At 29.5% G+C, this 16584-nt stretch overlaps 1 protein-coding gene across 1 annotated transcript; it reads right to left on the bottom strand.

Moving 5' to 3' along the window:
* Positions 1-1837: 1837 nt before the first annotated feature.
* Positions 1838-16221, bottom strand: LOC115696867 (uncharacterized). The gene is made up of 18 exons (XM_061105655.1): positions 16161-16221; positions 14813-14976; positions 13418-13555; positions 8608-8892; positions 7841-8062; positions 7589-7728; positions 7340-7487; positions 7081-7241; positions 6820-6927; positions 6056-6181; positions 5826-5912; positions 5610-5708; positions 5272-5370; positions 5103-5193; positions 4916-4996; positions 4704-4814; positions 4193-4278; positions 1838-2203 (listed from the first exon to the last, which is right to left on the bottom strand). Exons 2-18 carry the CDS (start codon positions 14957-14959, stop codon positions 2110-2112), a joined length of 2223 nt encoding a protein of 740 aa, XP_060961638.1. The 5' UTR covers positions 14960-14976; positions 16161-16221; the 3' UTR covers positions 1838-2109.
* Between the last annotated feature and the right edge of the window lie 363 nt (positions 16222-16584).

Consider the following 16584-nt stretch of genomic DNA (forward strand, 5'->3'; position numbering starts at 1 on the left):
TTTTTGTAAATCTAATATTTAAACATATATTTTATGTTTTTGTTTCTAGTCCCATGTCTAATTGGTTTTATCTCTTTTATTTTATTTATTTATTTTACATTTGCATTTAGAGTTTTTATTTATTTATCTATTCCTTTTACTCTAATATTTTTGTGGATTTTGTGTTTGCTTAAGTTGTTTAGTTGAAATTTCTCAGTTCTATTTATCATTTTCAATCCACTGAGTTCTTCCTCTTCACACCTTTTCTCTAATCCCCTAGCCATGCTGCTGCTCCTGCAGGCATGCGATCCACCTTTTTGTTTTTCGATGATGCTCACCACCATAGCTTCTATCACGTCCGTGGCTGCTTCTCGAATCTCAGACAATGTCTCAACTGCATGCATGGCCCCTTAGAAAGTCTTGATCTTTTTTGATTAATCTTCCCTTTGAGATTGCTTTCTGCTCTAGTTGCATTGCCTATGAGCAAAAGGAAGGCTCACTTTATCCTTTTTCGTTTTCCGATAATTCTGACCACCATAGCTTTGATCACATTTGTGGTTTGAATATTAGTCATTCTCTTTCTTTTTCTCAATTGACTATTAAGGAAGATAAGTTTTTTTAATTATTAAAATTGTACGTTTTCTTTTTTTTTTTTTTTTTTTTTTTTTTTTTTTTTTTGGAGTCAAAGTGAAAATTTTATTTAAACACTTTCAGCCATTACAATAGACTTAAAATCAGCAGAAACATTATGCTGATTAAAAACACAATCTGACGAAAAACAAGACTCTCTAGCAAGACAATGAGCAACCCTATTTGCAGATCGTTTAACAAACTTTAAAGAAACATTATTTAGAGTCGAGAGTAAGACTCAACAATCATCAACAAGTAATCCAAACTGAGAAGGCATTAAAATTGAACTATGAATAGCTTGAAACAAAAAATAGATTAGTTTGATATATTTGTTTTAATAAATAGAATGTCTTTGTATATTTATCGGGTGCAATATAATCATCCAAAATTTTCATCAAATTTCAAATTGAATGGCAATATATTTTGGAGAATTAGAGATATCGTTGAAAATATATCACTTAGGGAGAAAATAATGAAATGAGAACCTAAACAATTTTTATAGTTTTCAAAATATAAGACATGGCAAATAATTTCTAAAAATTATTTTTAGAAAAAAAAAGAAAAAATGAATCCAATCCCACCTAGACCCTGAGACCGACTTCGAACGTCGGCTGCGACCCCGCCCTTGAACCCGGACACCAAGACCCTAAAGCCCAAACACCGCACCTTGACCCAAACCCTGGACCTAGGATCTCGAACCCTGGACCCTAGACTACCCTGGACCCCGGACCTCAGCGCGGAACCCAAACCCCAACCCCGGCCCTTGGCTCCCGGACCCAACCCATACCTCGGACCTAGACCTAGACTTGGCCCCAACCCTAAATCTCGAACCCATCCTCGACCCCGAAACCCGGACCTGGACACCGACCCCAAGCCTCGAGCTCCAACCTTATACCCAGGTTTGAAAGAAAAAAATGTAAGCAAAATATGTTACACAAAAAAACTAAAAAATATTTTTAAAATAAAAAATAATATTTTGATATTTTTTGAGTTTTTGTTTTGTTTTTTACTCGGTTTTCAAAAAAGTGTTTTTAAAATATTTCACTAAACACCTCCTATTTTCTATTTTAAAAAAATGAAAAACGGTCGATTAGTTATAAAACCAAACAACCCATATCCATTCCATTCTCCCTTATTTTTTCGAACCAAACATTAGCAAAAAATTAAAACAATTTTTTTAATGCATGTATGTGAGACCAAAATAAAAATATCAATAGAAAATATTGTTAACAATGCTAAAATTGTTCACTGTAACGGTAACCCACCATGAATTTAATGACATTGTAGCCCAAAGTTTTATGTCTCAATAAAAATATAAATTGTATGAGTTCTCAAACCAATCAACCGGTTTAATAAAATAACAGATTTAAGTACTTGTCTGCATGTAAATAAAACAAGCAACATGTTCTTTCTGATTGTCATGAAGGCAGAAATTATTGAACCAAAAACAGAGATAGATGATATGGGAATTGTAATTAATTACCAAAATGTGGTAATTAATTAGATGGAGGATGAAGTAAAGGACCGAATATGGGGGTCAATAGCTATGCCATTCTCTTCATATGATGGGTCATAAGCAGTATTTATTATGTCCCTGCAACCAGTTGTAAATAATTAATTAATTAATTGCTCACTACTTTGTACCAAATATTATACATTCGGTGTATCAGTAGTTAATATATATATATATCTTCTGTAAAAAAAAAAATGCACATATTTACCTAAATAAATTGTTTCTAATTTCAAAATGCAATTTACTGTTTCTTTTAATGAAGAAAACAGGTTCAATTCATAAATAATTTCTTACAAATAGCTAGCCTTATCAAAATAATATATATTTACAGGGCAGCTGTGACTAAGTAAAACTGGTTCTATTCATAAAAATAAAAAAATAAAAAAAGGAAAACTTGTTCAGATCAGATCCCGAACCCAACTGTTATAGGGTCTTAAATTTTGATAAAAAAAACATTATTAACATAATTGAAATTTAGGAAATATTATATCTACTATAAACACGAATATTATCTTATGATTCTTTGTATTCCTTGTCTTATATATATAGTACAATTTTCATTGCAGCGGCAAAAAAAGAGAATATGTAATATTAAATTTTAAAATAGCTCTTACCCATTTTGATAATTTGAAGTAAATTCTCATTGTAGGAAAAATAAGTTATGGTTATTTATTTCTTTCTTTCTTTTCATATCTTAATTGTTTAAATAATTCTCATCGATATCTTTGTATACACTATCATCTTATTTTAATTAAGTGTGTTTTTTTTTTCCTTAGTTATAATTTATGAGAATAATTTTTGTTTTGTATGGTAAAAACTTTTTTTCTTTAAATAATATAGTGTAGATTAACGAATATTTTTTCATGATTCCTTGTATCTCTAGTCAGTGCTATTTTCATTTGAGTAGTGCTTGTTTTTCAACAATATGGGCTAACACATTTATTCTCGTAATATTCTTTCTCATTTTTTGGTAATTAATTTCTTATTTTTTCCTTATTAGAGAAAAGAGAGAAGCCTAAGATAAATCCAAAGTGTTATATCTGTAGTATGAAATTTGAAAATAACGGTTATTGTGTAAATTCTTTCAGTTTCACCCATGTTGATAATTAATAAATTCCCATCCATTCAATAGAAAAAAAGTTATGATTATTCATTGTTTTTTTCTTTCAATGTCTTAATTATATTTTTTGTTTTGTTTTGAAGAAATGTCTTAATTATATTTTTAGTTCTTATTGGTTTATCAGAATACACTGACAGTAATTTTACATGAAAGTAGTCCGGGCTTGAAATTTAGGCAAATTAGGCTTATACTAAGAGCTCACTTAATTTAAAGGCCAAAAAAAATTATTTTTTTTAATAATTTTAAAAAATACTATATTTTTTTTTTCTAAATAAAAGTCTAATTTTTTTTTTTTCTATCACTCATTAAATTTCAAAGTCGACATTGTATATACAAGAATTTATTTTTCCTTAATAATTTTTTTTGTTTGTAAAAATAATGTATTTATACTGTATATTTTACTAGTAAATATATAAAACTAAATTTTTTAATTTTAAATATTATATACACGATATTCTTATTATTTATTTTGAAAGATCATTTTTATAATGAAATTATATGAAATATCCTTGTAATTTTTTCAGCAAAATGTGTTAAATTTTTTATTATTATTTTGCATTAAAATTATTAAAGTGTACATTAATAAACTAGTATACACATATTATATTTGAAGTAATTATAATAGAAGTACTGTAACTTTTCGACATTTGATGAAATTATAATACAATTTTTTTTTGTTTTTTACACATCCCACCAAATTTTAGAAATATTTAATAATTTCTCAAATAAAGTTCAAATAATTAATTTTATATGTATTATAAAGATAAATATGCCTGCATTTAAATGAATATTCATTTATGTATTCCAATTAATAAAATGTCTACTATAACAATAATATAAAAATACTGTCGTCCAAGAAAATTGAGTTATACTTTTTGTAAGTACCATAAAATTAAATACTATAAAATTTTCTAGGGATTGAAAATATTGTATTTGTAGGAGTTAATTACCTTGAGGAATTAGCAGGCTGGTTGGAGTTATCGGCTGCATCATTGTTTGGCACTTCTGCAATTTCTTTTTCATTTCCTACTTCCTTCTGCACATATATATATATTTATTATATAAACAGAGTACTGTATTAGTTAATCAATATATACATATAAACTTTCTTGTGCGGTTGTGCCAATAACAAAATCTAATGGGAAGAACATTTTAGTCTATTCTTTTTAATTGTGTACGCGGAAATTATTTAAGGCATTTTGTAAATTTTAATAAATTTTTTGAAAAATTGAACACGTTAAAAATTAAGTTCAAACGATGCACGTGCGACTCTTTAATTTTTATGCGTTTGAAATAAATTGTTCCAACATTGTTTATGTTGTAAATTATTTTAAATTTCAAAATTTTACAAGATACAATATCTTAAATAACTATAACGTACACGAGCATTATTTTTCTAAATGCCGAATCCTTTTTTTTTTTTTTTGTGCTTTGTACAAGCAACTTATTGTAATAAATTACCTTCAAACGTTTAGAAGACGTTGACGACTCTCCAATTTCATCTCGTGGATTTTTAGTAGTGAGACGGCCACGGCCACGGCCACGCCCACGCCTCTCGGAAGTTATTTCACTCTATAAATAAAATCAATTACATGAACTTAATTTGATAACAGAAATGGGAATTAAATTTTATGATTGTTATTAGTTTGTTATATTTGATATATTAACTATACCTCTTGTGTAGATGCTGCATTGTTGTTTTGAATAACAGTTGCCTGTCCATTGCTCTGAATTCCAACCCCAACCCCACCTTGCTGAGAATATTAAGATCATAATGTTATATATAATGTGTAATTAATTAATTATTTCTGAAATAGATTACATGCCATTTGAAAATAAGTTGTATAGATATATAATTACTTGTGAGTTCATCAATACATGATCAGCTGTATTATTGGTAGAGTTGGCAGTCAAACCATACACACCACCACCGTTAGGTGTACCCTGCGATCTGCATAATTGTAAATCTTATTAATTACTTGCTAATATTTCAAAAATCTAATTTCTAAAATTTATTTTCACTTTGTACCTAGAAAAGAAAGAATGCCCTCCACGACAGTGATTAGAGTTCATAGCATTATTAGTAGTATTCACTTGAAGCTGCCGCTGATTATTGTCCAAATTCACCCTACTTAATAAATCAAATGAAAAACCAAAATTAGGAAAAGAGATTGAGCAAAAATAAACCTGAATAAATTATTAACAAGTCAACAAAAATTAGGGACTATGTTTGTTTCATACCAGGTATAATTAAATTGTTACCATCACTTAATTTCTATCTACTTATTATTAATTAGTACAATTATGAAATTTTGGTAACTATATAACAAAATTGATTTTAAGGGTAAGATTAAGATAAATACATACCGAGACAGATTGGATGGTTGAATAATGGTATCTCCAAATTGGACTGGTTGTACTTGTGGTGGGACATTCACGTTAGAATATTGTGACGCCAGGTTGGTCCTAATTAAGTTCATTAGAAAAATTATTATTTGATTAAATCAGCTTAATATTGACCACATAATTAACAATTTGACTAGAGATTTTTTATACATAAATATTAGATGGTAAATAAACTACCTTGAGGACGATAAGGAAGATGGCATAGTAAAATTAAACGATGATGCTCTGAATTCATTGTTTCTTGCTTCTTGTTGTGCAATAGGCCTAAATTCAAAATAAGATTATCACATAATTTCATTATTCGATCATATAACAATATCTTATATAAAAATTGTAATTAACAATAAGATATGTCCAGGAATTGGGGTAAATTTATTTAAAGTGATTTTGTATTAATTAGTACTGACCTGCGATTGAAATGATGAACTATTTGAACATTAGGGTGCAGAGTCGAGTTAATGACTACTCGGTCAAATTGAGTGGCTGGAACTGGAACTTGGACTTGCTGATGGTACGAGACATTTTGGCCCCCCCTGCAATATATATTTTCAAAATGAAAGAAAAAAGAAAATAGGCATATCAAATTATATGAATATAATGATATAATAAGAGAATTTAAACATGCATTAAAAAAAAAATTATATAAACAAAAAGAGAATTAAAATGAAAAAACCAGCAAGCTTAAAACCGAAAAGGTACGTCTGCTAAACTTTCGAAATAGCATTAAAACAACAATATAGAATATACTTAACTAAACTTTTTTAATCAATAATAAATCGTAACAATAATCATATATATATGTTAGATATTCTAATAAACGAACCATCAACCTAAATCATCCAACTCAATTGGCAAGGCTATCAAAGATTGGATCTCAACAGTTTTCAACTAAAAAAAATTATTAAAAGAACAAAAGAATCGTTCCAGCCCAATTAATTTAAATCAACTCAACTTGGCTAATTTTTTTTTTTCTAATACTCATAACATAACATGTATTAATCATATTAATTATTACGTATAATTTACTTAATCCATGATATGAACTTGTTCTTAGAACCAATACCACTGTCAAGAAATTAATTGTATTTTTTTCTAAAAAAAAAAAACAATCCATTATTGCCACATAAATTGAAAGCATTAATTTAGGCCTAAATTAATATAAACGTAAGACCTGAGAGACGCTGCTGATGAGTTTTGACCGTATGGGTTGTAATTAACGACATATTGCATTGGTGGAATTTGGGTATTGTTCATTTGTGGATGCTGACTTTGTTGGCCCCTGAAACAAATAACCACATATAATCATAAACACTTTTTACTACATATATTTATATATATCATTAAGTAGTGTAAAAATTGTGTAATTTGAAGGTGTCTCAATTATTATTGGTATATATCTAATACTTAACATGAGTAATTAGAGAACATATACCAATTATATCCCGGAGGATTATTGTTTTCAACTGCACTTAAGTTAGCACCAATATTGTTCATCACCAATTGAGGAGTGAAAATCACTTGCTGGGCTGAGTTATTTATCTGTCTATTAAATTGATTTACAACTCCCATTCCACCAGTAGTATTCATCATCTGCTTTAAAATAAAAAATAAAAATTCATCATTATTACATGTACACTAATAATTTTAGTAATAAATAACATCATGATGATCATCATATATATTATACATACTGTGTTTGGAGAGAATATTGAATTGGGTGGATAGATGGACGACTGTGGTTGCTGATATTGATTGTTGCCGTTGACAAAGTTTCCATAGTTTGTACTCATGTTGTTTGGGACTAATTGATTATTGTTGTTCATTATTGTCCCAAGTTGACTAATGTCAATTGTACACATAAAAATTCATTACTGATTATTAAATGTAAAATAATATATAATGACAAATCTAAACACTTATATAATATATGTTTAACTTACTGGGGTGATACGTTTTCAGGATAAACATTTTGGTATTGATGATGGGATGAGTAAATCATATTAGACTCATGATGATTAGTTCGACCAAATGAGTGAGCTATTCCATTCACTTGTGCAGCAGCAACAACCTGATTCTGATTCTAATTAAATTTAAAGGAACTTACAATTAAATTACTGAGTTATATATTTAGTGGGAATAATAAAATGATCATATAAAAAAAAATAAAGTGTACGTAGTTATATTATTATTACCGTCTGTAGAATTGGGATAGTTGAGAGTGGTCTTGTTCCTGTTCTATTGGAATGGTTTGGGCTCTGGAATTGAACATTGTTGGTGCTTGGAATAACTGATCGTTGAATGTTATTTCTCATCATCACATGATTCTCACCGTTGATAATGGATGAGTTAATTACATTATTATTATTATTATTGGACCAATTATTTCCTGCTGATGACCTTACTTCCGCATAATCCTACACGATAATATATTTAATTATACAGCAGTATAACCTTCATCAAAAAAAATACTATATTCAACAATAACTTTTAATTTATTATGAGAAATTGAAATTTTAATTCAGGCCAATTATAAAGAGTACCTCTAAATTATAATTAGTTATTCATTTTTTAATTTTCGTATTAACAAAGTATAATTCTATATAAGAATAATTACATTTTAAAAATATATATACATACATTTTATAAATTTATTTATATAGAAATAATAATTTTATTTTAAATTGTAATACATATATAAATATTATATACACAAAAAATAATTCTATTATAATATAGTATTAAAGATTGTTTATTGGTATTGTTGTTCCATTGATATTTTTTTTGTATTTGATTTTTAATCCGGAGTAACTCTATTTAATTATAACCTCTCAGTTAAAATATAATTTGCTTGGTTTTAAGTATACTATTAAATAGAAATTTTACTATATTAATAGGTATAATGAGACTTTATATATATATATATATATAATTATATGAATGTAATAAATTGAATTCATACCAGCAATATTGGAGGATGATTTTGGGATACAGTAGGTGGTGGTAACACAGAACCAGTTGAGTGTTGAGAGTTAGAGTTTGGTTGCTCATCACGATGGACATTGTTAACATTGACAATCGGAGGAACCAAGCTAGTAATGTCTCCACTAATCTCAATACTTTTTTCATCATCTATAATATGTGTCAAAGCCTCTAAATTGTGGTTCATTCCGGTATGTTCTTGACGCCCACCATCACAATTTATAATTCCATTGACATCATCGCCAGTTTTCTGTGCCAAGTTATCCTGATCATCACAACACATAAATAAATAAATAAATAAATATATGGAATTAATTAATAATGTTGGAAGTTTATCTTTCAAACTAATAACAAGTATTGGAGAATATTGTCTCACATAGATTAAATGTGAAAATATTGAGCCATAATTAGCTTTCAGTTAATTTAGTTGGAACCGAGCTGTTTTGCTCCTTTAGTTTTCAGTTATAACAGTTTGTTATCTTGTATGAGCTATAGTTATGTCTCATTTTATTTCAGATATAACTTGTACTGTAAATGTTAAAGGGAGGGAGAGAGGCAGAGTGTGAGAGAGAGCTTCAGAGAGAGTTTGAGTTCTTTGAGATTAAGAACTTGAAGGGAGAGTACTCTGGGTTGAGAAGAACTGCTACTATTCATTTGGTGTGAGTACGTACAGAGAGCAGTTACAAGAACCAGTTCTAGCACCTAACAACAAGGCACTGATCAGGTGGATCAGACTGAGCTAGGAGACTACAAGTTGGCTCGAGACAGGAATAGAAGGGAGATTAGACCACCCAAAAGATTTGTAGAAGCTGACCTCATAGCATATGCTCTAGTTATTTTGTAATCTGAATAGATACCAGAACCAACAACTTATGAAGAAGCAGTAGCAAGCAAGTCAAGAAGAAGTGGTTAGCTACTATAGATGATGAGATGGACTCATTAAGAAAGAATAAGACTTGGATTGTGGTTCCTAAATCCTATGGTTAAAAAATAATCTCTTACAAATGGTTGTTCAGGTTAAAAGAAGGCATGACAAAGGTGAACCACCTATAGGTACAAAGCTAGGTTAGTAGTTAAAGACTTCACAAAGGTGGATGGAATAGATTACACTGAGATATTCTCACCTGTGGTAAAATACAAGACCATTAGGATGATGCTTTCTGTTGTAGCACATTATGATTTGGAAGTTGACCAGTTAGATGTCAAAACTGTATTCTTGAATTGTGGGGTTTATAGTCTAGTGCATGTGCTGTTATTATTGGTCAGTTTGTTATAATTGTTAGTTTATTCTTTTGAGTTAGTTAAGTCGGTTGTACTCTTGTTTTTCAGCCTAAATATAAAGGCTATTCTGTAACTCTTTTGAGGGAGAGAGAAGTAGTGTGAGCTGAGAGTACTTTGTAAAGAGAATGAGAGTTAAACTCATGTCTCTCGAGTGAACTCTGTGTTGGGGGCAAGACTCCATTGAGTACAGTTCTCTGGGGTCCAAAATCGATGTAATCTCTGAGTTATCTTAATCAAGAAATAAAGGCAAAGCCTCAAGGCGGTTCCTTCCAAGGATTAGATCCAAGTGTTAATTCACTTGTGATTGAACCTTGTAAACTTTTGTGTTCTTATTGTTTTTACTGCTGCATTGTTAATTCTTGTTCTCTGGTTTATTGTTTGTTGTTTCATTACTTGTTAGCTTTATTTGATCTTGTTTATGTTGTTCTTGATTGGTGTTGAATCACCACAAATGGTATCAGAGCACAGCTTGCAATTGAGGATTCAAGAACTATGAAGATCAAAGCTTGAAACACATCAATGGCGACTGCAAGATTCGAAATTGACAAATTCACTGGGGTGAATGATTTTGGCCTCTGGCGCATTAAAATGAAGGCACTCCTTGTGTAGCAGGGCATAGTCAATGCTATTCTTGAACCTACTTCCAAAGAAGGAGAAGAAGTAAAGAAAGTCTCCCAAGAAATCGAGATGAAGGCTCACAGTGCAATCTTGCTCAGTTTGGGTGATGAAGTGCTTCGAGAAGTTGCAGAAGAGGTGTCTGCTCTTGGTTTATGGAATAAACTTGGTGCAATCTATATGAAAAAGTCTCTAGCTAACAAATTGTACTTGAAGAAGAGACTTTACACCATGAAGATGGAGGAAACTAAAGAACTAAGGAGGCATCTCGATGATTTCAACAAACTAATCTTGGACTTGAATAACATTGGAGTCAAGATTGATGAAGAAGATCAAGCAATTCTATTACTAACTTAGGTACAAAGCTAGGTTAGTAGCTAAAGACTTCACAAAGGTGGATGGAATAGATTACACTGAGATATTCTCACCTGTGGTAAAATACAAGACCATTAGGATGATGCTTTCTGTTGTAGCACATTATGATTTGGAAGTTGACCAGTTAGATGTCAAAACTGTATTCTTGAATAGATTCCTAGATGAAGAGATTTATATGGAGCAATCACATGGTTTTTAGGTGGAAAATAACAAGATAGAAGTGGTATGTTTACTCAAAAGGTCTTTGTATAGTTTGAAGCAATCACTAAAGCAATGGAACAAGAGGTTCAACATGTTTGCTCAAGAGATTAGTTTTGTAACGTCAAATTTTGATTCTTTCTTGTACTATAAGGACCTGGATACAACTAGCATTGCGTTTCTGATATTGTATGTTTATGACATGATGATCATCAGTCTAGACAAGGCCAAAATCAAGATCATCTAGGATAAGCTCAAATCTGAGTTTGAAATGAAAGACTTGGGACTTGTGAGGGAAATTTTAGGTATTTGGGTTCTAAGAGATAGAAAGGAAGGAAGAATGATACTCACTCAGAGAAGTTACATTACCAAAATGGTTAAGAAGTTTAGTTTTTTGATACTGCTAAAGCCACTACGGTACCAATGGCTGGACATTTTAAGCTCTCAAATGAAAATTGTCCTAAAACTGAACCTAGAAGAAAGGAAATGGAGAAGGTTCCCTATGCTGTTGCAATAAGATTTTAATGTACATAATGGTCAGCACAAGACCAGACATTGCACACTCTTTGAGTGTGCTGAGCAGGTACATGTCTAATCCAGGGCCTGAGTATTGGAAGGCCTTGAGATGGGTTCTGAGATACTTGAAAGGGACATCAAGATGTGGCCTAAACTATGAGAGGGATCCAAGAAAAGTTTCCCTAACTGGTTATGTAGATGATGATTCTTCTAATAGAGATAACAGAAGGTCCACTACTGTCTACTCACTACAAAAAATGTACAGTTATATTTAGAGACAACTTTTAGTCACAATATATAATTTTTTTTGTGACTAAATGTGACTTTTAGTCACAACAAAAAGTTATTTGTGACTAAAATATAGTATTTAGATACAAGTTGTCACTAATTTACTTTTAGTCACAACAAGTATTGTGACTAAATATACATTGTCACAATAAATTGTGATTTTTGTGACTAATACTTTTAGCCACGGATCTTTTAATCATAACATAAGAATGATAATTTATAATTAGTCATAACTTTTTTACTTTGTCACCAATTTTGTTGTGACTAAAAGTAAGATTTTTGTAGTGACTTTTTTGCCATAAACAAGAGCTGCATCAGTTGGAATCTCAGCAGCAACAAGTAGTGTCCATATCCACAACAGAGTCAGAATTCATGGCTACCACTGATACTTTCAAAGAGGCAGTTTGGTTGCAGGGTATCTTATAAGAGTTGAAGTTGCTTAAAAAAGGGACTATTTTATTCAAACAATTTGTCATCTATTCACTTGTGCAAGACTCTGATTCACCATGAGAAGAGTAAACACATTGACATAAGGTTGTATTGGATAAGAGAGAGGATAGAAGACAAGATGTTGGAATTGGAGAAAGTTCACAGAAGTGGCAACCCTACTAATATGGGAACTAAGGTTCTCACTTTCAGTAAGCTAAAACATTGTCTTAGCTTGCTGAACATTCTTGCTTGTTATTGAGACCTTTGAGAGTTTACCATCGTCATTGATCGAGATTTGGGACTGTTATTCTTTTGAGGATGAAGGTGGAATTTGTGGAAGTTAATCCTCCAAAACAATAACCAACATAACTAACTTTCAGTTAAGTTAATTGGAACCGAGTTGCTTAGCTCCTTTAGTTTTCAGTTATAACAGTTTGTTATCTTGTATGAGCTATAGCTATAAATAGTTCTTATCCCACTTCATTTTAGATGTAACTTATACTGTAAATGTTAGAGAGAGAGAGTTCTTTGAAATTAAGAACTCAAAGGGAGTGTACTTTGGTTTGAGAAAAATTTCTAGTGTTCTTCGGTGTGAGTACAGAGAGGTCTTGAGATCTCTACAATTAGAGTTTATACAAGTTCAACATTGTTCATATTAGATTAATGATGATGGTTCTCAATTGGAGTATGGCCAGGAACAAATTTGATCTCTAAAACCAGAACCAAGATAAATTATTGTCTTTTTTACTATTTTCAATTTCTATTTTATGCTCGATTCATTTAATTTGTGTTGCTTTGATTGTGTTGCATCTGGTTAGGTGTTGGATGAATTTAGTTGTTGTATGTGAATTTCCAACAATAATAAATAACTAAATATATATACATAATGATTTAGGATATTATTATTTAGCTTTGTGTAATTTTTTGATAGTATACACGTACGATTATGTTATAATTATATAGAATTAATAATACACTATTGTCTAATAAAATGTTAAGTACGTAGTATGTACTCAGCTCAGGCCAGCCTTCATACGTATTAATTATTAGTTAATATTAAAAAATAATATGTATAATTATGTTAATACCGTAATATTCTCCATCTGAATCTGATTAACCATTGACATTGAGCATATTGCACCTTCTTTATTATTCGTCACACTGTGCTGCTCAATATTGCTCCCGCTCCCAGTTCCACTTTCACTTCCTAGTTCCACATTTTGTTGCTATATAATAATAAGATATTATTTTAATGTTATTTAAAAAAAATTGTATTCTAATTACAAAATAACATTTTCAATAGGTGTAAGTATGTTAAAAATAATAGTTTATAACTATTAAAATAATAATAAAAAAAGTAGGGACGTACACTTAGTAACTACACGTATACGGAAAAATAGTTACGTGTACAACAAAATGTAATTTGAATTTATTCTTGGCACTATAAACTTTTAGATATTTTTTAAAATTTACATAACAAAAAAAAAAATGGACTATAAATTTCTCTTTTAAAATAGATAAAGAGTATACGAAAATACCTTTCTTACTATAAAGTTCTAATATTTTACCCAAATATTGGAAAAAAAAAGAAAAAAAACAATTCAAAGCTTTTCAATTCTCTATAAGCAATATGTAATACTATCTTTCCCTCTTTTTTCCAATGGTGTGTGGTTTGCCTCTTTGATTTGGTCTCATTATAGCATCCCAAAGCATAGGTTTATTGCTTGGGTTGCTTGTTCTAAATGCTTGTGTATATTTGATGAGAAGTGTTACCGTCAACCTCTTGTTACAACCTCTTAATCAACTTTCATGCCCGAAAACACAAGCTGGAATATTTTTTTTCAATTTTTTTTTCACAGGGGTGTTCGTTATGCGTACAACATCATTCATGTAAATTTTTGAAAAATTTCGAATAGTTTACAGTGCCGAAAATACATTTGAAGATTTTTGAACGCGTGTAGTAAATTAGAATATCAGGAACTCTGTTTTCGGTACTGTAAACTATTCGTAATTTTTTAAAAATTTACAGGGATGATACTGTAACTATAACAAATACCGCTATGAAACAAAATTTGAAAAAAAATATTTCGGCATGTGATTTTGGACGTAAAGAGATTGACTAAGAGGTTGTAATATGAGGTTGTAATAGGAGGTTATAATTAACATTTCTCATACTTGATTTGGCCTCAAAGATATAGAGCTTTTAGGTTTCATGAGATAAAAACTACTAAAACAATTGTTTTGTTTGTCAAGCATCTAATTGTAAATAGATTAAAAGGGTTCATACAAAAGAAAATAGTAATGAAGGACAGGGTTTGGTTGTCAAATTTGTACATGGAATGATTGTAAGGCTGTGTATGTAGGTGCTTGTGCATCTTATTTACCAAATATATATATTACCCAAATACTTGTAAAATACACTTTTCAAAAATCTAAAAGAATAAAACAAAGTAAACAAATAGTTTAAATAAAAAGATAGAAACCTTTGTTACGTTCCCATCAGATTGGATATTGTGTTCCAAAGGCTCATTATCAGCCAATAATTTGTCTGCCTCATCGAATAAGGACTCAACTGCCAAACGAAATTGTTCTTCTTGATCAACCGCTCCCGCCGATTCAAGTTTCTCCATATATGGGCTTGCTTCACCTATAAAGCCCAATTTGGATTAGATTGGCCCAATAAAATTTTACAATGCATTTGATACCAATTTTTACACAAAATAAGTAAAGTGACACTTATTATATTAAGGTTTTTTTTATATATATTTTTATATATTTACAGATTTTTCTCTTACAAATTTTTACTTGTATTTTTCTTTCCAAAAATATTATTATTTGTTGTTTTCATGTAATTTTTATGTTGCAAATGTGAAAACAACATTGTTTTGAAAAAAAAAACACATTTTGTATATTTGTAAAAAAAAAGTAGTAAAATCGTATTAATTTATTTTTTTTTTACTTTTGAGTATTTATAAAAATATCCCATTTATAGCTAGTCTCTTCTAGATTTTTTTTTTCCCTTCATAAAGTATAATTGTTGGTCTAAAACTCACTCCAACAAAAGGAAACAAATGTTTTGTTTTGTCTTAATAAGCGTTAAAGATATAAAACGGGATAATAATAATTAAATTAGGTGGTTTTACATTTTGTATAAATACTATATATAGGATAAGAATTTGAGTATGTTCGTTCTTAGACACAAAAAAAGTACACAAATTTAGGTGAAACGCGTGAGCGCTAATTAGATCTACCATCTTTGAAAGTCTCTGTAATGTAGTGGAGACACCTAAACAACAAATAATTATTTATGTGCCACTTGTGAAAGATGGAGGTCGAACCAATTATCTCTCCGTTAATGTCAAAACTACTTTACTTATAACCAAATCCATTCAAATTTAAACCTAAATCGCAAACAAAGATTTGTTTGCTTATACGATCCATTTATAAAACTCTTCTATATGAATAATCATTACATTTGAAAGATTATTCTGTGAAATAGCGATAAAAGTTACAAAATTATATCTCTGATACCATTCAATGTAAACTTCATACAAATCCAAAGCGATTATAATTCATAATTATAAAATGCTATTCTAAATTGACTGATGATAAATTTTCTTCTTATATTATTAAGTATTAGTAAATCCTCCAAATACATTAATATGGTTTATAAGCTTAGATTTTTCTTCCGTTAACATATTTTTACGAAGGGATTTTAACTAAGAAAAACAATTCCAAATAGAAAATTAGTGGAATTATATGGAGAACATAAATAATGCATAATTCAACACAAATTTAATTATAATAATTTATACCAAATAATAGAATTACCTCTAACAATGGTGACTGAAAACGGCTCAATGTGAAAGAAGAATGTTGAAAGAAACCCTAATAAAATTTGAGCTTATAAAAATATAGAATAGGATTAATAATTATTTGTATTTATACACAAAATGAGATATTTTTTTTTTTACATCAACTAAAAAAAAAATCTAAAAAGGAATATATAGGTCAACTAGTAAGCAAAAAAAGTTTAGCAATATTTTTTATTTTTAAATTTTTTTTTTTCACTTTTTTATTCTTATCACATTAATTGCTTAATTTACACATAAGGTAAAGAATCACAAAAACCCATATATATATTTTATATTATTATTATTATTATTATTATTATTATTATTATTATTATATTATATTATTCTTATTTATTTATTTCTTTTTAATAACTAAAAAGGAAATCACGTGGTATAGATTC

The sequence above is a fragment of the Cannabis sativa genome, chromosome X (assembly GCF_029168945.1).
Source record: "Cannabis sativa cultivar Pink pepper isolate KNU-18-1 chromosome X, ASM2916894v1, whole genome shotgun sequence".
Classification (NCBI taxonomy): domain Eukaryota; kingdom Viridiplantae; phylum Streptophyta; class Magnoliopsida; order Rosales; family Cannabaceae; genus Cannabis; species Cannabis sativa.